General features: G+C 40.4%; 3 protein-coding genes across 3 annotated transcripts; 1 reads left to right on the forward strand and 2 right to left on the reverse strand.

Annotated features, from left to right (window-relative positions):
- Nucleotides 1-56: 56 nt before the first annotated feature.
- LOC139418532 (FERM domain-containing protein 8-like) lies at nucleotides 57-7,294 on the reverse strand. The gene is made up of 11 exons (XM_071168074.1): nucleotides 7,131-7,294; nucleotides 6,456-6,543; nucleotides 6,078-6,245; nucleotides 5,475-5,576; nucleotides 5,145-5,203; nucleotides 4,723-4,889; nucleotides 4,370-4,585; nucleotides 4,137-4,260; nucleotides 3,441-3,590; nucleotides 3,086-3,314; nucleotides 57-2,954 (listed from the first exon to the last, which is right to left on the reverse strand). The coding sequence occupies exons 2-11, from the start codon at nucleotides 6,541-6,543 to the stop codon at nucleotides 2,854-2,856; spliced, it is 1,404 nt and encodes a 467-aa protein (XP_071024175.1). The 5' UTR covers nucleotides 7,131-7,294; the 3' UTR covers nucleotides 57-2,853.
- Nucleotides 7,295-9,835: 2,541 nt separating this feature from the next.
- Nucleotides 9,836-18,642, reverse strand: LOC139418533 (zinc finger protein-like 1). The gene is made up of 8 exons (XM_071168075.1): nucleotides 17,836-18,642; nucleotides 17,479-17,595; nucleotides 15,668-15,779; nucleotides 15,301-15,494; nucleotides 14,994-15,069; nucleotides 14,632-14,826; nucleotides 14,258-14,405; nucleotides 9,836-13,084 (listed from the first exon to the last, which is right to left on the reverse strand). The coding sequence occupies exons 2-8, from the start codon at nucleotides 17,578-17,580 to the stop codon at nucleotides 12,898-12,900; spliced, it is 1,014 nt and encodes a 337-aa protein (XP_071024176.1). The 5' UTR covers nucleotides 17,581-17,595; nucleotides 17,836-18,642; the 3' UTR covers nucleotides 9,836-12,897.
- Nucleotides 18,643-18,728: 86 nt separating this feature from the next.
- LOC139419578 (sororin-like) lies at nucleotides 18,729-23,423 on the forward strand. The gene is made up of 6 exons (XM_071169549.1): nucleotides 18,729-18,771; nucleotides 19,164-19,253; nucleotides 21,501-21,568; nucleotides 21,724-21,792; nucleotides 21,912-22,415; nucleotides 22,604-23,423. The coding sequence occupies exons 2-6, from the start codon at nucleotides 19,220-19,222 to the stop codon at nucleotides 22,682-22,684; spliced, it is 756 nt and encodes a 251-aa protein (XP_071025650.1). The 5' UTR covers nucleotides 18,729-18,771; nucleotides 19,164-19,219; the 3' UTR covers nucleotides 22,685-23,423.
- Nucleotides 23,424-24,702: the final 1,279 nt, after the last annotated feature.

Below are 24,702 nucleotides of genomic sequence, written 5' to 3' on the forward strand. Positions count from 1 at the left end.
ACGAGCCAGTAGGTGGCAGCAATGACTCAAAGAACACCAAATCAAGGAACGGAGGATCGGATATTCAAAACATTTTATTGATCAAATATGAACAAAAAAAACTACGATTGTAAGGTTTAAAACACAATTATAACAAATCTTATAGTTTTGTCAAAACAGTACAAAGCTGAATAAAAAAACGTATTGTGGGTTTAACTAAACCTAGTCAGTCACTGGTTAAGTTTGGTAGTGCACATTATATAAATTACAAAGGAAAGAAAACAGTGAAGTTACAGGGTTCGATATATTTTAGTCTCTACTGCTGCGTTTACACAGGCAGCCCAATTCTGCAAGATAGCTTATTTGACTAATTGTTGTTTTTTTACCAATCAGATAAGCCATCTTGTCTATAATTGGGAAAAATATCAGAATTGTGCTGCCTGTGTAAACGCAGCCAATATACACACACGAGGTAAAGTAAATGTATAGCAAACAGAGCAGATCATGTTTGACAAACAGGCCTACACGTTTACCAGGTCAGTCTCTCAATGGTCAAATTAATACTGAAAGAAAAAGGCACTTGGTCTTTTTATCCAGACTTCTGCTTCATTTGAGTGTGAGAAAGACAGAAACAGAGAGACAGTGTAAGAGAGTCAAAAAATATTAGTCCAAGTTATTACTCCAATAATAATACTAAGAATACAAATCATGACCAAAGGTAAACACTTGACAGTATTTCTGATGTATCAATAGTGCATGTTTAAGATATTGAATGTTGTGCATGTACAGCAAGTGAGTACACCACCATCTTTTTAAAAAGGAATACCACATCCATAGATCGCGTGCCTTAGGAATTATGAATCGGAACATTTTGTTGTCTTTGCATAATTGACCATATCAGTTATAACATAGTGGAAACCACATTCTTCAGTTTATGAACACTTAATTGCATCAGAGATATACAGTAGAATCGCTCCTCTCATACTGAAGAGAGGTCAGCAGAAGAACTGTCATCAGGAAACACATCCTCTTGCTGAATGGTCAGCTAAGTGGGTGAGACTAAATGTGCTTTTCTGACGTGCAAACCGACTAGCCAAATCTAAAACCGACCCTTAACCCAGACCCTAACCCACATTTAAACAATTCAAAAAGTAAATATTGGTTTACACATCAGAAAATTCTCTTTAGTCTCTCCCCTCCCAAGTCAAGCTGCCCTTGCATGGTGTACAATATAAACAATAACAGTGCTAGAATGCTAGGCCTTGTCATTTCTGGGAGGGAGATACAGATAAAGTCCATGATAACCATGAGACTCTGAATCTGAGTATTTAGCACGGAGAGGCATAGACCACCACAAGATATACGTTTGTTTTGGTACAAAGACTGAGGTTTGAACAAGATAGTTGCAGAGCCTCCAATATCCCCCTCCTTTCAGATAATACAATCTGCATGACAGATTTGTACCTTGTCAGCTCGGGGTTACCGGCCCAGCAACCTTCCGGTTACCGGCCCAACGCTCTAACCACTATGCCACCTGCCACCCCCCAATTCATCCCAAAGGTGTTCGATGGAGTTGAGGTCAGGGCTCTGTTCAGGCCTGTCAAGTTCTTCCACACTGATCTCGACAAACCATTTCTGTATGGACCTCACTTTGTGCACTGGGGCATTGTCATGCTTTAACAGGAAAGGGCCTTCCCCAAACTGTTGTCACAAGTTGGAAGCACAGAATCGTCTAGAATGTAATTGTATGCTATAGCGTAAATACTTCCCTTCACTGGAACTAAGGGGCCTAGCCCGAACCATGAAAAACAGCCCCAGACCATTATTCCTCCTCCATCAAACTTGACAGTTGGCATTATACGTTTGGGATGGTAGCGTTCTCCTGGCATCCTCCAAACTGAGAATCGTCTGTCGGACTGCAAGATAGTGAAGCGTGATTCATCACTCCAGAGAACACATTTCCACTGAGTCCAATGGTGGCAAGCTTCACACCACTCCAGCCGACCCTTAACACTGCGCATGGTGATCTTAGGCTCCGCGGCCACGGAAACCCATTTAACGAAGGTCCAAACAGTTCTTGTGCAGATGTTGCTTCCAGAGGCAGTTTGGAACTTGGTATTGAGTGGTGCAACGGGTGACAGGTTTTTTTTTTTTTACACGCTACATGCTTCAGTGGTCCCGTTCTGTGAGCTTGTGTGGCCTACCATCTCGCGGCTGAGTTGTTGTTGTTGCTCTTAGGCGTTTCCACTTCACAATAACAGCACTTACAGTTGACCAGGGCAGAAATTTGACAAACTGACTTGTTGGAAAGGTGGCATCCTATGACAGTGCCACGTTGAAAGTCACAGAGCTCTCCAGTAAGGCCATTCGACTGCCAATGTTTTTCAATGGAGATTGCATGGCTGTGTGCTTGATTTTATACACCTGTCAGCAACGGGTGTGGTTGAAATAGCCAAATCCACTCATTTGAAGGGGTGTCCACATACTTTTGTATATATAGTGTCCTCCATCTGAAGGAGAACTGTAATAAAGGTCCCCTATCACAAGGGTAAAAGCTCAAAGGTGGCGCTACTGTCAATGTTACCACTACTCATCAACAGTTTCATATTCAACTCCAACTGGTTCAACTTGACCAGTGAAGCAATGCCACTCAACGTCACTTTCCAGCACCTAAAGAACGTAACTTCATATACACAACATTTAACCATAAATATTTATTCACACTTAAATCCTACTCTTGGTCCATAGTATTTTTGCAATCAAGAAGATAAACCTCACCAACTCCCTACATATCTTTTAGCCTTAATCTCAACTTGCATGTTCAGTTTTGGTCTCCGGGTAGTATAGAGCAGTGCCTAGATCAGAGATGGAGGCTCAACCTTGCTCCACCTGTACTGATGAGTATGTAGGTGGCTGTGCCTGCCTGGTGAAAAAGGAAGCAGCTCTCTTCGGCTTCAAGCGTTTGATTTCTTTACCTGCCCGGAGGACAACAAATGCATTTAACAGTTAGTTTTACAACCTACAAATCAACAAATGAAGCTTATATGGATGGTTAATACTGACGAAATGAATGACATGCATGATGCTGGCCTCTCCCCAGACTCACCGTTGTCCACGTAGCTGATGGTGTTCAGTGTATGGACCCGACTGCACACCACACTGCTCTGCCTGCGCAGTTTCCCTCGCCGACCGCCCCTTCCTCTGTCACTGTTCCCTGCCTGTCCAGCAGGCTGATGGGATAGACTGACATCATTGTCTGTTTCTGTCGCCGCCCCTCCTTCGCCTGCAGACTGTAGCTCCACACAGAACTCAATAAGACCGCTCATAAGTTCTGCCTAGAGAAACGAGGGAAGAAAGAACAGTAGCAACTCTGGTCACTTCAATGACATCTATGACCACCTAATGATTTTTTAAATTTTTTAAAATTATACATAAAAAAAGGTAGGTTTAAGTTTCATTACTTGTTTTGAATAGATCTTCAGTAACTTGTTGACAGGGGTGCCGGCCTCCTCCCCATCGAATTCAAGCCACAGGATGTGCGAGTCACCTTCCCCCTCGGGGTAGCTGTGGTCCCAAGACAACTCACTGAAACGCAGTCCCAGGAGCACATGCTGTCATGGAGCAGGAATGCACCGGAGAAAATGAGGCAGAAAAGTAGAAGGTTGGGTCATTCAGTGAAGGGGCGGCAGGGTAGCCTAGTGGTTAGAGCGTGCAACCGGGTGGTTTGCAAGTTCAAACCCCCGAGCTGACAAGGTACAAAATCTGTCGTTCTGCCCCTGAACTGGCAGTTAACCCACTGTTCCTAGGCCGTCATTGAAAATAAGAATGTGTTCTTAACTGACTTGCCTAGTAAAATAAAGGTAAAAAAAAAGTATTTTTGCATTGATAGAGGACACCTCTGATTCATACAAATCCACATCTTACTTAATCACACACAGTAAAATAGGTCATATTCTGCTAGTAATGTAGAGGAGTTATCATTTCAAGGCATGTCAGTTAAGAACAAATTATTATTTACAATGACGGCCTACCCCCGCCAAACCCGGACGACGCTGGACCAATTGTGCGCCGCCCTTTAGGACTCCCAATCACATCAATCAAATCAATCACGGCCGGATGTGACACAGCCACTCACAGCTTGACATTCCAGGTCTCACCTTCTCTTTGATGTCCATTACATACACCCCCTCCAGACTAATCCCCACATTGACAGCTTTCCGTCCTGCTCTATGAAGAATCCCCTGAGCTGGCTTGTCAATCTCCCCCGAGAAGAAAGCACACCTGGCCAGACAAGAAACAAACATGATGCAAGTGACCCGTGAAGAAGATCCAAACTGTGAATGTGTTCCATGCAGTTAAGTTGAGGCCAATAGTTTGGCTTTTTCCTTACCCATAGTAAGGCAGAGAGTGGCATGTGCTGAGGTACTGGCGTAGATGCTGAGTGGGCTCCGGGGGGGTGCTTCCTAAGGTGCTGATCTTGCGATACTCCTCCAACAGGTTGTGCTCCAGCCCTGCCTGACGGCCCCCTTTTCCCCTCAAGGTAGAAAACAGCCCCCCACCTCCCCCTGATACATGTGCAGGCAGGAAGGATATCAGCTTCTTCTCTCTGAGGGAGATGGGAGAGGAGAAGCAATAGTCTGGGTATGCAGCCAGGTATTGGGAAAAATTATTTTGAGTTACACTCTTAAAAATAATACACAATGTCACCAAGAGGCAGACGTTCAGATGCCTGGCATAGTTTACCTTAAAGCAGCAGTGGCTTTCTGGTCGTCCAAACCTACTCCCAGTTCCATAGCAAAAGACAGCGCTCCCAAACCCGTCCAGGTTTCAGGGTCACAGGGGAAGCGACCAGCGAGGATGTTAACCCGTGCCTCGTCGTAAAGTAGTCTCAACACCCCCTCGTCTTCAATCTGGAGGGAAATACCATGCAATGAAATGTGGAATATAGGAGGATCCAAACACATGCATAGGGGCATTCATCAATTCTTGTAACTCGAGGGACAAACATAACCTTTTGTCTGAGGGCTGGTGCTAGAGTGCTCTGGGGTATGTGTCTACAACCAGGAAAGTATAATCTATCCATTTGACACAACACAACTTGACTGATGTCCCCCCCCCCCAACAGCTTCATGTTAAATTTAAGGAGAAAACAGAACAAGCAGTACCTGCAGCTCTTTAGACTTGGGATAAAACACATTCCTTCTGTACTGCAAGCAGGGCTCATCTGAAGAAAAAAAAAAAGGAAAGTAGGGCATGAGGAGGGTAATACAGAACATTGTTATATGATGGCAGATGTACGGCTTAGGATTAGTGATGTTGGGTCAGTGGTAACATGAGGTCAAGTTGACAAAGCAATATGAATTCAGCAGTGGGGATGAAAAAATCTAACAGATGTGAGACAAAAATGTTAATCTGCCAAAAATACAGAAACAAATAGAAAAGATTACAGAAACACACAAGCTCATCCCTACACACAGAGACACAGGCAGTCTCACCTTGAGATATGTCCTCCTCTGAGGCCTCAGTGAAGCGATACAGCAGGTCCTGCCACTGGCGGCACAGTTTGTAAGGCTGATGCTTCGGCTTTAACTGCAGTTCTGAGAGAGGAGGAAAAGGCATGTAGTAGACAACGATGTGATAATTAATGACAGTTATGAAAAGCATTCTCATGGCATAACAAAGAAAGGAATTTAGCATGACAAAGCATGCTAATATATAGCACCATATCCACAAGCCGTAGACTTGGCCTACACTCATTTCACTGTAGTGATCCCTTTCCTATTTTACAAACAATGCCAGTTTTTCTGCAAGACAGTAGTTCAAAAAAGACACATTCAAATTGTCAAATGTTCCTCTTATGGCCCAAGTGCTCTCTTCAAATTGCCACCAATACATGATACAATGAACCAGACCAGCCTCAGACAACACTATTCCTTTGTAATACATATCTGCCTTTCTTCTCCTGATCAAATCAAGAAACTGTCAAATGAATGGCCAAGTTGCTTATATTAAAATAACAGCATGTGCCGCACAGTTGTTTGAGGGCTAGGGGAGGAGGGGGGGCAGGGGCAGGAGCATACAGAGTGAGCTGTCATTACCGAGCAGAGGAGAGCAGAGCCAGAAGGCAAAGGCATCCATTGCAGAATCAGGAATGTGGAGAGCCTCCCGGACACTGCGGCCTAGCTCCTGGACACTCACACAGGCAACCCCCTCCACACACAGGTGTACTGCACTGTCACCCACCAGGTACACAAGCACATCTTGAGCTGTAGGAGAACAAAGCCAGGGATGGAAGTCGACATAATAATCTAATGCAAAACAAGGAACATCTGCAAGCCACGATGATGTCATGAGCTTACATTAATCAGTTTGATATATACACAAGGCTATTAAACACCATGTTCCAAATAAGAAAACACAGAGAGGGACAAAAATGCTATATTGTAAACACCAGACAAAGAAAAAAGGGAACTGACCGCGGGTGACAGAGGATGCCACACTTCCTCTCTGTGAGCTCCCCTCCGACGGTTCTGGAGGAAACCCCCCACACTCATCTCCTTCCATCTGTGTGAGACACACAAATCAAGATGAGTTTTTCGAAAAATGTATGTTATCCACTAGCAAATTCCCTGTGGCATAGCTAGCTAGCCACCTCCGCGAGTAACGTTAACAATAGCTGTAGTGGTGGTGGGGATCGATACAGTTGTTCTCCATCTTCTTTTTAAATAGTGAGACAATTTGGTTTCAGCAGTTATATTCCCTGACTGATGATAACTCGTTTTCTCATGGGTCTCGCTTGCCCCTCTGCAGCATTCACATATTGAGCAATATGTAACATTTCTAACTTAACAATATAATATCTATCGTACCGGCACCTAAGTATCGTGATAATATCGTATCGTGATGTCCCTTACAATTCCCTGTCCTAGTTATCTATAATGATGTTCAATATCAAGGCTTTGATTTTGTCGTTGTTGTTAAGTCGTAAGAGTTTTTACTGAAACGACATTTCACATTTAAGTTAGCTGGTATCCTGCCAACAAACTGTAGACAACTCAATTACGAATATTATGCTAACATTAGCTACTAGCTAGCTAGTTACCAAGCAAGAAGACAGCGGTGGCTAATCCAGTGACATGACATTCAATTACCTTCTTTTGCTGAAAATGTAGAATTGACAGTCCACAAGCTAGTATAATTTTTTTTTTAAACTCCGTATGAGAATATATTTTGTCAAAACAACAACTTCTACACCAGCACACTGACAACTGTCTAGACTAATGTACTGCGCCCTTTGTGCTTCTTCTTTTTCTGTGGGTTTTATGGAAGACTACAATCCACAAATGTGTATTACCGCCACCAACTGGACGGGGTTGAAAAAACCAAGGTCAAAATAAAACCCATACGTGATAGGGAGAACTAACTTAATCCACCCAAATAAAACAATTAAAAAAACACACAAACCGCCAAAACTCCCACTTCTTCCTTGCTTCAAAACTCCATGACTTGAGAGGGTGTTACGGGTGGTGACAATACTCAATGCAACTACTCCGCTGAGAAGTCTTTCAGTCCCAGGAACCGTTCCACAGCATCCACAATGATATCTATTTTACTGGACCTCCTCTCCACCTTGGGGCGGCAGCGAAGCCTAGTGGTTAGAGTGTTGGACTAGTAACTGAAAGGTTGCAAGTTCAAATCCCCAAGCTGACAAAGTACAAATCTGTTGTTCTTCCCTCGAACAAGGCAGTTAACCCACTGCCTAGGCCATCATTGAAAATAAGAATTTGTTCTTAAATGATTTGCATAGTTAAATAAAAATCAATCACCATAGCTATTATGGCCACAAAGCCCACCTTCTTAAACTTTGACATATCTGGATCCTGCTGTTGAACCACAACCCCTGCAGCCTTCAGTGAAGCCCAATCCCCCACCATGGACTCTTTAGGAGCACCATTCAAACCCTTAACACTTTTAACAGCCACTGCATATGAAATGCTCTGGAGAGCCCACATCATTCTCTTTCACTCTTGTTCGGCATTCCAAAAACTTGGCTTCATGGTTCCCACCACATTGCAACATATCACATTTTCATTACTTTTAAAACATATATGATCTTTTCCACAACTTGGACATCTCGGCTTCTCCCTTCTGAAAACACTTGAAACATGTCCAAAAGCTTTACAGTGATTACACTCCCATTGGTTTTGTAACAAATGCTCTGACTCTGTAGTTGCCCACACCGCTGTAAAGCAGGCAAGAATAACTAAGTACTTCTGGGTCCTGGATTTTGGGAATCCTTCAGAATAAGACTCTGTCCTGTTTACTTCGTAAATGAAAAATTCTGGTAAAAATGATAGTGCACAATTATCAATATATTTATACTAGTTATCATAGAAATAATCATTAAAATTATTTATATGAGATGATTTTTTGTTTGTTTGTTTCAAGCCTACTGTTTTTTGTGTATGTACTCCTATCATTTATTGCACCGTACACAATTGTATGTACGTTGTGTCACAGTAAAAGGGTCCATTCTACTCAGGAGCAGTTTTAGTTTCCAAATCGAGATTTTACACCCAGAGGAGCGTTGCTGCTCATTTTGTAGCCCTTAAAGAGTGACCAATCAGCTTAAAAGGATACTTCGGGATTTTGGCAATGAGGCCCTTAATGTATCATTTACAATGTTATAATGCGTGTTACTGGTGATTTCTTACCTTTGGTGGGCAGATTTCATAATTTAACTTACTCAGTACATTTACATAAACGGTGGCTTTGATCACAATTTTGAGGTTTAGGTTGCTTGATGTAGGCCGTCATCGTAAATAAGAATATGTTCTTAACTGACTTGCCTAGTTAAATAAAGGTTAAATAAATAAATAAAGTAGCAGTAGCTAGCAGCACAAGCATATACTGTTGTGAAAATCTCTTTTCACCCACCATCAACAATCTCTGCAATCTTCCTCCATGCCATTGACCTTATGATTTTGTCTGTATTTTAACAAGGAAAAATCAATGTTTCATGAACCGAAGATCTTCAAGCAAACATCTGCCCTTCACCTGATTGGTTAACGGCAGCCACGTGCAATTTACATAAAGTATAGCAGTGCTGAATTTATTCAGTTTGCTCCCATAGCACGGTTCGAGCTGCTCACCTTCCCACAACCTCCTGCACGTTGCTCTGTGTGTTCTCGTTGAAAATGAATGGGGTGGAACTTTGTCTGGCGATTCGGAAGTAGTGGAAACACTACATAATGCAACAACAACAAAAATTCTGCTGCCCCGCAAACAACAACTGCATCTACGCATGTAAACATTCCTCAAAAAACCCGCCAGTCTTCTGAATTGCCTATCCCTGGGATAGTTTTATTTTTCAGTTGGACAATTAGACACATTTTCCGACCAAAAGACACATCAGAATGGCTTTCCAAGAGGTGTTGAGCAATCTTGAGTGGTCTAGTTGCAGTTTGAATATTGCTGCCCATCAATGATTACCAACCAAATGTACAGCACTTGAGCAATTTTGACAAAAACAATAGATATGTTGCAGTAAAGAGTTCTGCAAAGTTGGTAGAATCTTATTCAAAAGTATTTACAGCTGTAATGGTTGTCAAAGGTGCTTCCACCAAGTATTAACTCTGGGTTGTGAAGACAAGTTATATATTTTGTACGTTTTCTATAAAAAATATTTCACTTTCAAAATGTGGAGTATGTTGTGTAGATCAGTAGGGAAAAAAGACTGCAAATGGTGTGTAGACTTTCACTAGGCACCATAGCCACGGGAAGTAGGGGTGCTGCATCACCCCCTACATTTTTTTACATTTAAAAAATAATAAATGATTAATACAACAAAAAAAAATTCACACCAAAATTTGTGCACTGGCCCTTTACTAGTATTAGCAGACCAATGTAGTGCGGGCAAAAACATTTATTCACCATTACTGCTTTGGCAAAAAAAAGTTTAATAATTAAGAACAGTATCTTGTAGGATTCAATAGTTGGAATTAAAAGAGTTGTTGCCTTGTCCCTTTCTCTGCGATTGTCATTCTAATTGAATCCAGCAAGAACAAAACCCTGTCCTCAAACATTTACATCCAAAAGGTGCAAAGTTATGGGCAAAGACACAAAACATTTTTCTTGATCAAATAACATGGAAATTAACTGACCATCCTTACAAACCACTTAATGTACATTACTGTATTACATAGGCCGGTCATCTAAGTTCATACCTGTAGACTTTCCATCACCATGAATAGAAAAACAAATGACCAATATAATTGAGTACATTGAGATAGCAAGTGGTTTGTGATGATGTGGCTCAGTTGGTAGAGCATGGCACTTGCAATGCTTGGGTTGTGGGTTTGATTCCCACCAGGGGAGCAGTATGAATAAGTATGGAAATGTAGGCGCTCACCACTGTCAGTTTCTCTTGATCTACTAAAAGGAATGAATAGACCATTTCAGTTATCATATAGAAATAAAGTATTTCAAGAAACTGGAAAACACATCAAGCAAGTAATTTTATATTCCACAATATTAGCAGATTAACTGTTTTGTACAGAGCAGTTCTGAGATACCAATAAATTAATCACATTCCCCTCAAGAAACAGAACACTTGCATGAGTCAGCAACTTTCCATCCTCAGATAATGATATGTCAAACCATTCAGTTCTTTTAAAAACTGATGTGAAAAGTAACAATATGACGCGTTAATAGATCATTTCAAACAGTTAAGTCTTTACAAAGAGTATACTTTAATTGAGAAATGTGAAAAGCACAGCAAAACAAAATTGGGGTTGTCAGCTTTATCAAAAGGGATAAAGCCAGCTTTATCAAAAGGGATAAAGTCAGCTTTATCAAAAGGGATAAAGTCAGCTTTATCAAAAGGATATATTACTCCAAAATACATTTTAAAAAAGAAATACAGCTTCTTACATTGACAGAACTGTCTTCTGCAGAGTAAGCATCAGCAAGAGACATTTTCTCAAATATTTTTGAAAGTATGTAATTTTTCACAAAAGTGCAAAGATAAGAACAGCAAATTAATATTGGTGTACTGTAGACATTTGATTTAAATACATAAAATGGGACTTCTCAAACACATTGATTTCAAAAGAGAGGTCCTAACAACACACCTACCCACTAACACATTTTGTTTTTGTAAATGGCAAGTTAATGGTCAAAGAATGTCCAAATATACAACCAAATTTGAACCACAGCAATGCGCAGACACCTTTAGTAACACTTCAAACTCAAGAGAAGCAAGTTAAGGATCTTTGAAAGTAGACCACTCTGTCAAACATAGTGTCTGAGCACACAGCCTGGTCTCATAGACTATATGTAACATAGCGAATGTAAATCCGCAACCCTGAAAATAATATGATACGTTTAGTATGGTATAGTTACCTTAAGACAGATGATTACTTAAGGCATAAATGAAAGTAGGGTGGTTGGTCGTGGTGGATGGGTGCGATTTCGAATCTCATCACGGATAACTTTAGAATTTTAGCTAATTAGCAACTTTACAACTACTTAGCATGTTATCTAACCCTCACCTTAACCCCAGGCCTAGCTAATGTTAGCCACCTAGCTAGATTTCATAACATATCATACGTTTAGCAAATTCGTAACATGTCATGAAATGGGTGATGGACATCCACAGATTAATACATACCATATGAAACATAACTTGGTAAAATGGAGTTTCTCGGATTTACATACAGAAAAGTACTCAGACCAGGTTGGGGCACAGGGCACTTGTGGATTTCAGAACACTGTTATTTTAATGCTATACCAAGATGAACACTGTCCCTTGGGTTAACAACCACTCAATTTTAATATCCTCAGACTATCTGTTCTACATTTTCTTTGTCCAAAGATGACAACTTATATTGCATCCAGAATTTGGGAGACAATCGGTTAGAATCATTTATTCCAGTTCAACACAAAATTCACCGTAATTCATTCAATTTCTATATTTACATACTTTAAGATTTAATCAACATTCAAAAACAGTATGTGAATGTCAGACACAGCATTCTTCCAGTTCAACACAAACCTCACACTCACTCAAGTAACTTGAACAACTGTTATTGATGCCCACTCCAAAAATACCTTTGTTTTTAGCAGATGTTGCAACAAGCCATATTTGTGTGCCATATCTAATAGAACAGTATTTCTGTTTTCCCATCACCTTTATTACCAACATTGCAATCTCATTTAAAGTAACTGTCCAGTGTTCCCAGATTTATATTAAATATGACCTAGAACTAATTACAATAGGAGTGAAATAGTTCCTTCCTTCCTTCCAAAAAAAAAGAAAAAAAAAAGAAAAAAGAAAAAAAATAGGTAATTATGTTTAAAAAATATTAATGCGAGTAAAGCGCTGATTGACCAGCTCATCCTCAGGATGACATCATCCTCTATGAGTAAATAGCTAGCATTTTTTTAAACAGCCTGTTTGAGTTCAGTTTGTGTTGGATTAAAACATTAAAATTACAATTTATGCTTTGGCCACAAATACAGGATGAGTCAACAACATTATTTGGGTCAAAGTTAAATAGAGTATGAACTTAGTGAGATTTTCACTGGACAGTTACTTTAATGTACAGTGGGTCAAAATATATTAATTTTACATATAGCTCTAAAAGCAATGTAAATAATTGAATGTATTCACACACAGGTTATATAGCCCATTAGTTCTTAGTAGTAGATGAAGAGGAAATTTGCACCTGCCTATCCCAAAGAGGGGAAAAGGGTATAAGGTTGTTATGCGTTTTTGCCCTGCAAATGATCATCCTGTCCTCTTCTTTCATACTCGAGAGAGAAGGTGCCTCTCTGCCTCTACTGGTCCCACCATCTTAGATGGACTTAGATCGGCCCCATGTTCAACACTCACCAGGACATGGAGTTGGGTGCTGGTCAGTTTTTGCCCACTCGGATGTTGGGGTTTAGTAGGGGGTCTAAGTTGGGGTCGGAGTCAGCTGAAGCACGGCCCAGTTTAGCCATAATGATAATCAAGGTAAAGAATCCCAGAACTCCAACCAGAAGGAGCATGAAGACCCTCTGTTTCCAGGACAGGCCTGTCCTCTTTGAACCCGTCCGGTTTCTGAGAACACAAATTCATTTATATCTTCAGAGTTTAGAGAAATGGGACTCCACCTTTGGAGACAGTAACTGATAAATCAGATCTATAAAATGTAAGTTACAAGGATATGTTTTTTTTTTTTTTACAACCAAATCTCTGTTGATGTAAATGGAATGTTGTTATAGAAGAGTCCAGACATCTTTTTGGGGGATTTCACTTTCACTGTTTTTGAGAAACTTACCCCAAACAGCAAATCAATTCCTGATCCTTGTTGTGTATAATGGGGGCCCAGAAAAACCATGAACAAATGCTCTAAAAACACCCAAATACATCCTTTCAGAAATGGCATACCTCTCACTATAGCAATGCAGGTCTTTAGATGCTGTACACATGAAATTGTGTCATTCCGAACTTAATCTGCAATGTTATATTCAATTTTGTTGCGAACCTCTCTACAGGTAACTGCCAAAAATAAAGAATCAAATAAACACTTAAGTAAATGAGGAATACAAAGTACAGTATATTGAAAACATAGGGTGACTCCACACAGGAAGTTCCAGACACTTCCAGAATCTATGCCAAGGTACACTGACGCTGTTCTGGCGGCTCCTAGTGGTCCACCACCCTATTAAAACCACTATGTTGGTGTGGCAGCAACCTGTGGCAGCAACCTGTGGCAGCAACCTGTGGCAGCAACCTGTGGCAGCAACCTGTGGCAGCAAGCTACATGGAGAATGAAACAGCTGGATAGGGGAAACAGCGAGTCGCACAAAAGGGAATAAAACGTTGCGGAGAAAGTTCGGAATGACACAGTTTCATGTGTACAGCATCTAAAGACCTGCATCGCTATACTGAGAGCTTTGTTGTTTCTAAAAGGATGTATTTGGATGTTTTCAGAGCCTTTGGCCCCCATATTACACAAGTAAAATTATTGCTGTTTGGGGTAAGTATATCGAAAACAAGCGAAATCACAAAAAAGATGTCTTGGACCCTTCTATAACATTCCATATACATAAAAATAGAGATTTGGTTGTAAAAATAAAACTTCTCCTTTAAGTACATTAAATAATGGTTAAATAAAAAGTACTATTGTCCATATGTAATGTAGTTTGATCAGAAAGGTGTACTTGCTGTGCAATAACTACATGAATAGCACCTACGTTAAATAACTAGTAACATAATTAAATTACTGACTTGAGAATCTGTGCAAACCAGCTGAGTGCTGGTCGTCGCCGGTACTTGTCGTCGTCAAAGTCGATCTGTGTCACAGAGCTGTGTCCAGCGCTGTAACTAGAGCTGGGACCAGAGTCCCGTGTGTCATAGACTTTCCTTGGGGTTGATGCTGGAAGCAAAAATAAACATCAAATGAATAACCAAACATGAGGATACATTATACACATGCATCTACGTGAATAATATCAGATGCGTTTGCAAAAATGACATGAACTAAGATTAGATTTGAGGCTACGGTTTGGACTAGCCTGTATGGAATGGCAACACTGTGTGGTTAGTAAAATGTAGGATTAGTACAGTTCCTGCAAACCAGAGTAACATTCATAGTCCTTTACCTGTGTGTAGGGTGATTGTGTCACTGCAGGTTGCAGTGATCATGTTGACCCCAGAGTGTTGTTCTTGTGCTACCATCCCCCCGTTGTTGTCGAGATTGCCATGATCTTCCTGTACTTGAGGTGGAACTAGAGTAGGGGCCGGGCTGGGGGTGTAGGAGTGGGTGGGGTAAGCTTCAGTGGTGTCCAATGCTGGGGCTAGCACAGTGGGGGAGAAGGTAAATGTTACAGTAACCTTTCTGATTTGAACAAACAAATCGAACATTTAGCTTAGCATTATGTCATGATGCAGGGATTCAGATGCAATACAGGCTCCCGTTATTGCAGACCAACAAGGCAGTAACAAACCAGAGACAATGACTCACCATCAAATGTGGACCAGTCAGCATAATCAGTGACATCCTGTGTGCGGTCTTGAATAGCTTCTACAGGTTCGTCAATCTTGCAGTGGAGAGAGTATGTGCATGTTAGATTTGAATCGTCACAGAATACTTGCCATCTCACTGAAAGAAACACTTGATTTATGGGTCCTAAAACATATTTTAAGCCTTAAAAATATTTTACACTAATGTCATACACAATTTAATGTTGGTACCCAGCATCTCAACCAGTCACCATCACTATTCAATTTCTCTAACCACTAGTGTGACCCAGCCCAACCCTATTCCTCACCAGAGGTAGGCCTAGTCCAGCTCTTGCCCAGTTGACTAAGGAGAGCTGTTCCCTCAGCATGTCAGCTATTGGGCTGGCCAGGTTGGAGGGGGGAAACACTGGACCCTGGCAGCTGGGGCACTGGTATCCTGCAGGAGCAGTATGTAGGGGCAACCGGACTGCCAGGTCATGAAGACAGGCCCAGTGGAATACATCTTGGATAGAGAGAAAGGGAAATGATCCAGGTGGGTTTGTGCAAATTCCACAGAGCGGTAATATCAAGCAACAACAATAATAATATGGAGAGTTACTCTCAAAAAAGAACACAACTATACCAAATTCAATAAGAGCACAAAGGACAACAAATCGAAGATGTTGACAATCTTACCATAGCAGACCAATCTGACAGTATCCTGGGAGATCAGTGGGTTATTACACAGTCGACAGTTAGGGCTGTAATCACTATCCTGAAGCCACTGGAGGTAGGACTGCACTATACACTGGTAATCAGAATGGAGAGAAAATACTTCATAGTTTAGTGGCAAAGACAGCTACTATTAGTCCCTTTTAGAATCCGAGAGTGGAAGACTTACAATCTCGTCTCTAACATGTAAGCTCAACATTTCCAAATAGTCCCATTACAAGTCAGAATGTGTAACACACTTCTGGACTTACTTTACCTGTTGGCAATGATTTTGTCCTTATGTCGGAGGTAATCCACAATATACCCACAAAAAACTGTTACCAGCCCGACCTTCAGTATGACGGTTTGCACATGGTTCTGCCTGCTGGCAGCTTTGGCCCGTACCTCCAACACCGACGCAATGCGGTTTTCAAGGGATTGTTAAATAAATATTAACTGTTTGGTCATAATATCATCACCCCTTGAAAAGTATAATCAGAACTACAAATGTCAGATTATTACATGCAAAACAACTGCGCACATTTAGCGCTATCAGAGTTATACAGCAAGTAACTGCATGCTTTTCAGTAAACAATTTTATAATGTAATTTCAAATATGTGAGGGTAGCCTCAAGATATCTCTCAATATTGGCCACCATGAATTGGAAATTTGAGTGATATAAAATAAAAGTGAACTGTTCCTGACAAGTATGAGTGTTTTTTTTAGGTTAATTTCCCATCCTTTGAGGGCTCTGCCTGTCAAGTAGCAGAAGGGGCATTTCCCGATGTACAGTTAACTGATCATGTTTACTTTGCAAGCTACCAGTATGAACTTTGTACAGTTGGCTAAACATTGCTAGTGGTAAGTAGACCTAGCTAATGTACTTTTTGCTGCTGACAGACATGATAGGCTACATTGATTGATGGATCACGTCAAATTAACTAGCTAGCTAATAACATATCACGTCAATATAAACTAACTTTCAGGGGATAAATTAGATGGCTAACTTATATCCAAATATTGTTTGATTTTCTTGCCATCTATATAGTGGTGATGACAGAAGTCCGACTGACAACTTTACCAGGACGAGGACTTGCTGATGATGAAGCGAGCTAAATGACACGTTTGTTTAGCTAGCTAGCCCAAGATATACTCTTAATGTCACATCAAAATAATTTCACAAATGCAAAATATATACTTACTGTACACTGTTTTAACAGTTGCACCTAACAATAATTTTCAGTGACAAAACGTTTCTGGTGGCATTCCTCCGTTACACACAGGTGTTCAGAACATGCTAGGTAGTACATGTGGTCCCTCCAACTTCCGTAAACATGCGCTGTAACATGACGATATGGCCATGTGGGAACACTAACCCTATAAAAAATGTATTTTTGATATATATACACATTATTTCTCGCTGATATGATAGATAGCTACATGCCAATCGGATTGGCTACCCTCACATATCTGAAATTACATGATAATTTATGTTTACTGATCATGAAACGAATGCAGTTACTTGCTGCATTACTCTGATGATAGTTACACGTGGAATAATCGGAAATGTGTAGTTCTGATTATGCTCTTCAAGAGGTGATATGAAAAACAAATAGTTATTTAACAATTCCTTGAAAACGGGACGTAGTTCTCAATGGTTTTAGCAGAGTTGGAAGTTTCCTTTCCCCCCAGCAGCCAAATCGAACGCGCTGCACCATATTGTGACGTTTTGTTAACGACCTATATGATCTATATTTCACATTACATTAATATTCAGAGCAGTCCATCCACTGACCTTGTTGTGGTTGGAGACCAGGCAATGCTCACAAACATTCACCCGATGTTCAAAGCAGAACAGGTTGGTCACCTTCCTCTTAGGACACTTGCACAGACCCATGGTCTGTCTGTAGTACTGTACACACAGATTCAGACAAGTGACCACCAAAACAAGCTTCAGCAACAACATCATAGTTATGGGTATTATCTAAGCAATGTTCTGATATCCCAGTCAAATCTACTCATGGATCAAATTAAGTTTGATGATTACATATGGGTGTGTAAGACACTGCTTTCGTGTATTGATAGATATTGTTAGTTCACTAGCATCAGATTTGTTTCGGGTGGCCTTAATTATAAGTTATCTCAACCGTACCTGTTACACAAGCTTTCTCCTCGATGCTTTTTCGTATGAAGGAAGGGTTGTAAAAATACTGATGTTCCGCTCTACCAACTTGGTCAGCTAAATCTAGAAAATGCGAATGTTTTCAGATGCTGACATTTTGCCACGTCTCTTCCGGTAGAGTCGCAGAATAATGATGTCACGTGAGCACGGCACAGCTGGTCCAAGATTAGTTTGTGCAGTTTTTAATTGAGGTTGTCAGGTTAAATTTGGTTTGGCGAGAGCAGATCAACGATCAGATTTTATCGTAATTTTAATTTTTAAATGAAGTGGGTGGAGAACAAACCCCTCTTCACATTGTTTAAGATAGAATTTAAGTATTATTTTGAAATGATCAATAAGTGTGAAAACAAAAAAGCAATAACGTTACGTACCATAAAACGTTTTGACAAATTGAAAATGTATCTCGATATGTAATACTCCTGTCTGTTAGGTGATGTACTCTTTGTTTGTATATTTCTATTTTTGTATTTGTTTTGTTCATAATAATAATATTGGCGCGTTCTAGCACGTAGCTGCATATTTTCGCCTACTCTATGACGTGCACGTGTGTATTAACTCATTTCGCCCTTGCACTCCTAAACAACGCAATTTTTTGGGCTCTACAAAACTTAGTCCACTCTGTTCGTAACAGATTTTAGTTTTGGGAAAATACAATTATTGTTTTGAGAATAGAAAACGGTATTATTAGCATCATTAGAAAACTTGCATAATATCGGCCAAATCCATCTCGCTCCATCTTTTCCCACTGGGCTTCTTGTCATCACCATATTCGGTAGTGAGTAGAAACGCCCACCGGATGCTTCAAACGTATACATCCGGTGAAATCTCTGGCAAATGTTTCTATCTGTGTTTATCGTAGGTTTTCTTCATTAAATTTGTATTTGGCGGATTGCAACAAAATGAAAGGTGTATACTGGAGTGTTAATCTATTTATTTGATCTAGCCCTGTGTTTCCGCCTACTATTCTGGAGTTTATCATAGTTTAGCTGGAATCGCACATTTATCGTTAATGTAGTAGTACTGTGCAGTACTGAAGTAAATGGTTGTAGAGAAAGACGTATACAACGGACAGGAAGTGGCAATCTAAGCACTTCGGTACTTCCAGGCGGGCAATTTTGAAACGAGTAGGACTTCAGCTAGGGAGATCAAGCAAAGTGAACTACTACAGTAGTTATCTAGCTAGCAAGTTATCTACTCGCAATATTGCATTACATCGGTTTTGGATTAGTTATTAGGGGCCTAGTTAGCTTTTTATATTTATTTTTTAACTATACAATTGTCTTTTCTCATTTCGTAAGCTAGCTTGTTAGATACTGATTTTATATTGGTAAATCAAGCTGGATAGGCGGCAAGGATGACCAACGAGACACCACAACCCGTTTTGGCTGGTCAGTATTTTTGTTATTTTGTTCTTTATTTCACACCCGCTATATCCGAAAATGTGCCTCGGGATTCTTCAAAGTATCCACCCTTTGCCTTGATGACAGCTTTGCACACTCTTGGCATCCTTTCAACCAGCTTCATGAGGTAGTCACCTGGAATGCATTTAAATTAACAGGTGTGCCTTCTTAAAAGTGAATTTGTGGAATTTATTTCCTTAATTCGTATGATTTAATCAGTTGTGTTGTGACAAGATAGGGGTGGTATACAGAAGATAGCCCTATTTGTATAGATTGTTTACCTTTATTTAACTAGGCAAGTCAGTTAAAGAACACATTCTTATTTTCAATGACGGCTTAGGAACAGTGGGTTAACTGCCTTGTTCAGGGGCAGAACGACAGATTTTTACCTTGTCAGCTCGGGGATTCAATCTTGCAACCTTTCGGTTACTAGTCCAACGCTCTAACCAATAGGCTACTGTTCAAATAAGCAAAGAGAATCGACAGTCCATCATTACGTTAAGACATGAAGGCCAGTCAATGTGGAAAATGTCAAGAACTTTAAAGGTTTCTTCAAGTGCAGTCGCAGAAACCATCAAGTGCTATGATGAAACTGGCTCTCATCAGGACCTCCACTGGAAAGGAAGACCCAGAGTTACCTCTGCTGCAGAGGATAAGTTCATTAGAGTTATTACAGCCCAAATAGATGCTTCAGAGTTCAAGTAACAGACACACCTCAACATCAACTGTAAAGCAGAGGCTGCGTGAATCAGGCCTTCATGGTTGAAGAGACTTGCTTGGGCCAAGAAACACGAGCAATGGACATTAGACCGGTGGAAATCTGTCCTTTGGTCTGTTGAGTCCAAATTTGAGATTTTTGGTTCCGACTGCCGTGTCTTTGGAAGACGCAGAGTAGGTGAATGGATGATCTTCGTATGTGTGGTTCCCACCGTGAAGCATGGAGGAGGTGGTGTGGGGGTGCTTTGCTGGTGACACTGTCTGTGATTTTATTTAGAATTCAAGCCACACTTAACCAACATGGTTACCACAGCATTCAGCAGCGATACGCCATCCCATCTGGTTTGGGCTTAGTGGGACTGTCATTTGTTTTTCAACAGGACAATGACCCAAAACACACCTCCAGGCTGTGTAAGGGCTATTTGACCTAGAAGTAGAGTGATGGAGTGCTGCATCAGATGACCTCAACCCAATTGAGATGGTTTGGGATGAGTTGGACCGCAGAGTGAAGGAAAAGCAGCCAACAAGTGCTCAGCATATGTGGGAACTCCTTCAAGACTGTTGGAAAAGCATTCCAGGTGAAGCTGGTTGAGAGAATGCCAAATGTGCAAATGGTGGTTACTTTGAAGAATCTCAAATATATTTAGATGTTTTTTTTAACACTTGTTTGGTTACTACATGATTCCATGTGTGTTATTTAATAGTTTTGATGTCTTCACTATTATGCTAAAATGTAAAAATAAAGAAAAACCCTTGAATTAGTAGGTGTGTCCAAACTTATATACTGTCCTTTTTTGCCATGAATGTGTTATTCAATGCGTTTCTATGGGCTTTAGTAGTAAGGCCAAAGTCAATATTTTATCAAATCATTTTTTGTTACCTTAACACCTTCGACTCTAAATAAGTAATTTAGAGAAGTTCTTCTTAAGTGCTTGCCCGTAGCTAGCAAATGTGTGGTTCACTGAATCAAACTTACATTTTGATTTAAATGATGGTGAGATGAGTGTCAAATGTTATCTATTTTGTAGACTTAGTTAGAAAGCTAGCTATATGCCCCAATCTCAAATCAATGCAAGATCATCTATCTATTTCCATCATTTTGATGTCTATCTTGAGAAGGGTACAACTGCAGCCTGCAATTCAGGGCGTCCCTGCATCTGGGCATTACTGCATCTGCAGGAACCTGGGACTGAACAGCCCTCTGCAACGGTCCTCCCCCAGGTGGTAAGGGTAGGCAGGGGGAACGCCCTGAATTGCAGGCTACAGTTACAAACTGTTGCATATCTTCCCCATGTCTTTACATATTAAAGCATACAGCTGGATCTTCACAACAGATGGCTTTGGACATGGACTCATCTTGACAGTAGACTAAAAACAACTGTCACTTCAACTTTAGCAGTCAAGGGTCTTTACCAGTCAAGTCATGTTGCTACTGGCTACAAAGATCACACACCATTGTAAGCTGCCGGTTAGGTAAAATTGCTTATGGTTGGGCCATTCTTTGTCTTATCATACCAGATTCTACCTGCCAACCACGAAGGAGGTCAATGCGGTTGACCTCTCCAAAGGATAATATCCCCAACTCTGTGAGTAGTACCTTTGTCAGCAGCTAGAACTTAACACCACCAGTCTTTCAGAACTAGTAACATTTCAATTTACCTATTGACATAGTCAAACTGCATCCTGCAAACATCTTCAGTCATTTCAGTATTTTGTCGAATTATGTTACTGTAATCCACAGGCTCCTACAGATGCCGTAAAACGCCGCATCACTGTGAGGAAGATTGCACCCAGGAAAACACAAGTCAATGTGAGTTGAAAGAACACAGCAAATCATTTTCCATAATAAGCTGCATAGTTTTTAAATGTTTGGTCCTTCTGCTATTTCATATTAGCCCAGTCATATGTGCACAACTGATTTTGTTTCAGGTCCCCTCTGAGGACCACACAGAAAATGAACAAAGATTGATTGAAGGCAGTCCTAAGAAGTCCCAAATCTATACCCCAGGACCTGCCCAGGTCCCTACACCCAAAGCCACCATGCTCTCCCCGATCTTGGCCCCCTCACCACCCTGTCCACAGGCTGCAGCAAACCCAGAAGACTCAGCATGGTCACAAAAGGTGCGGAGGTCCTATACCCGCCTAAGCCTAGGGGACCCTTCATTTGAAAGTCACCAGGCCATGTACTCCCCATCTCCTCAGCGTCGGGAGACCCTGTTTGGATTTGAGAAGCTTCAGACACCTCAGGTTCTCCGTAAGGTTGAGCAGTTCAGGGTGGGCCCTGAAGCCTCCAGGTCTCTCTGTGGAGTCAGCTCCTTCACCCTGCTGGAAGGGGACAACAGTGCTGCTCCCGACCCAGAGCCAGATTTCAATATCCCTGGTGTCACTGTGGTAAAGGAGAAGAGGAGGAGGAAGAAGGTTCCTCAAATAAAAGTAAGTGAGGACATATGTCACTGTTGACAACATTGATGGACAACTAAACTATAGTAGACTACAGTGTACTTTACCACTTAACAAGATGTGAAAACCAGCGCTTACCACTATTTTCAAGATGGAGATGTGGAAGAAGTTCTAGCATTTGTACCTTTGTTGATCTACTTTTCAATTTCCTTCCTAACCAGCTGGCAGAGCTGGATGACCTTGCGGCAAAGATGAATGCGGAGTTTGAAGAGGCAGAAGGATTTGAATTGTTGGTGGAATAAACTCATGGGTCATCTACAAAGACTTTGACATGTGACTTGAAAGACTGGTCGCCAATACTGGAGAACATTAATGTTTTTAATTTCATTATTGAATTACAAAGACGGTGAAGAAGAGTTAAGTTTTTATTTGAATACAATTTTTTATTTTTTTATTTTATTTTTTATTACAAAAAAAAAAAATCAGTTGGAAATGTCAGATTGGTATCATCAACAATGTATCTCAAGAAAGAATTCTAGCTTCAAGGATGTTCCTGTCACTTTGATATGGTAATAGTTATTTGTTTTTTGAAATTACAACTTCATTAGGTCACTTGGACATAATTTTGTGTTGATGAGCACCCTTTATATTTTAAATTATTTGCTCAATCATTGTTGGATTACAGGTGTGTTTTAACCTATAAGAATTATTTACAAAGCACCTATCACATTTTGTCACCCTCTCATTGTGGCTTCTTCCATCACTGTTATTTTATTTTGTATTAGTGTAAATGTAATTAGTTTCTTTATTCCACTCATCGATGATAGTTTAGATGTTAGTGATTTAAGACTTTTAATATCTGATCACCACTCCATATCAATTGGAAACGCGTTCTTATTGGCTGACCATGTCCGTTACTGACTCAAGTCTATCGTATGGTTGATCTCTTTGCTTTGTTTAGTTTTTCTGTAAGAAGTAATGTTGCTTTTTGGAATTGTTCCGTTATCATGAATATAATAAATAGTTTGTTATTCTGTGTAACTCTTCCAGTTCGAATAATTACTGTATGAAACCAAGTTTATTTTTTCCTTTGATCTATGCATTTGTGATAACAACTGTGCTACATAATGCGTTCATTATAGTCATTCATTTTTATCTTTTAAAGATACTTTTTGAAGTAACATTTTACCAGGCCAGTGATTTTAATTTATATTTTTTTTTAAATCAATTTTGTTTATATTGAGTATCAATGTTCTAGGTCTCCTAAATAACATTGTCCTTTAGAATTGAAGGAGAAAACACTTGATTTCTGAGTTATATAACCTGTGGGCTGGGTTTCAGCCCCACACTGCTTTGACCTTCCATTCTCTTTGCTGGAGGGTCACATCAGTGCAGTGCTGCCATTGATTGCGAGTGGAGGGCTGTGCTGTATCACACAATTGATAATCAATTCAGGGAAAGGGGCTGCGGGCGATGGACAACTACAGACGCTAGTATTGTATGGCTATAACCTCAGAGATAGACAGTCCGGAGACAAATTATTGTCTATATTACTGGTGTAAAACATCCCAGAAGCAATTTTTATGTGTACCTCTGTACTTAACTGTCAGGGTGTGGTGATATGGGATTAAGATATGATCATTCATTGCAAATAATCGTGTTTCTTGGTATGTGGTTGCTTGTGTCATGCCATTGGAATTAAATGGAATTCTCAATGCCGTTCCTTTTAGTTATCATGGACTATTGCAAGTCAAATCCAATTTTATTGTTCCATATCATGGTGGACATTGCAGTGACACAGTAGGTGCAGGTAGGTCAATAGCAAGCTGGGCATTAACCAGGCAATCTCCTAAACACTGAAGTCCACACAGTTTCATTGTATTCATAGATAACTTAAAGGGCAACATTATTTGATCAAATTCAGAGATATTTTTAGTTTCAGTTTAAGCTTAACATAAACAATGAGTTAAATATAATAATTGAGTTTGTGAATAAACTACAACCCCCAAGAATGGTGCACAAATGACACAAGTGTTTTAAAATGTAACATTGCCCATACCATGTCACTTGAATAGACTAGCTGACCAATGCTTTACTTTATTATGCATCACAGAAATAGGAAAAGTTTCCATGTTTTGTCTATTATTAAGTAGCTTCCACATGTGTTCTGAAATAGCTTGGGGCTAGTGGGTGGGTGCAGAGAATTTATTGATGTTTCTGTGTGGTGTGTTTCATGCACGCTCCAGCGCAATTGGAAAATGGTTTCATCAGATGGAGAGTGCCAGCAGAATCCTAGTACAAAACATCAATGAGCATCTCA

This window comes from Oncorhynchus clarkii, chromosome 10 (genome assembly GCF_045791955.1).
Source record: "Oncorhynchus clarkii lewisi isolate Uvic-CL-2024 chromosome 10, UVic_Ocla_1.0, whole genome shotgun sequence".
Taxonomy (NCBI): Eukaryota; Metazoa; Chordata; class Actinopteri; order Salmoniformes; family Salmonidae; genus Oncorhynchus; species Oncorhynchus clarkii.

Bases quoted from the DNA above. Each gene is read 5' to 3' on its own strand.
- LOC139419578 (XM_071169549.1), top strand. From the start codon at position 19,220: ATGACCAACGAGACACCACAACCCGTTTTGGCTG. The intron at 21,793-21,911 runs GTGAGTTGAAAG...ATTTTGTTTCAG, and splicing joins CCAGGAAAACACAAGTCAAT to GTCCCCTCTGAGGACCACAC. The intron at 22,416-22,603 runs GTAAGTGAGGAC...CTTCCTAACCAG, and splicing joins AGAAGGTTCCTCAAATAAAA to CTGGCAGAGCTGGATGACCT.
- LOC139418533 (XM_071168075.1), bottom strand. From the start codon at position 17,580: ATGGGTCTGTGCAAGTGTCCTAAGAGGAAGGTGACCAACCTGTTCTGC. The intron at 15,780-17,478 runs GTCAGTGGATGG...TCTGATTACCAG, and splicing joins TGGTCTCCAACCACAACAAG to TGTATAGTGCAGTCCTACCT. The intron at 14,406-14,631 runs GTAAAGGACTAT...TTTTGCTTCCAG, and splicing joins CACAATCACCCTACACACAG to CATCAACCCCAAGGAAAGTC.
- LOC139418532 (XM_071168074.1), bottom strand. From the start codon at position 6,543: ATGGAAGGAGATGAGTGTGGGGGGTTTCCTCCAGAACCGTCGGAGGGG. The intron at 6,246-6,455 runs GTCAGTTCCCTT...GTTCTCCTACAG, and splicing joins GGCATCCTCTGTCACCCGCG to CTCAAGATGTGCTTGTGTAC. The intron at 3,315-3,440 runs GTAATGAAACTT...TCGTTTCTCTAG, and splicing joins TGAAGATCTATTCAAAACAA to GCAGAACTTATGAGCGGTCT.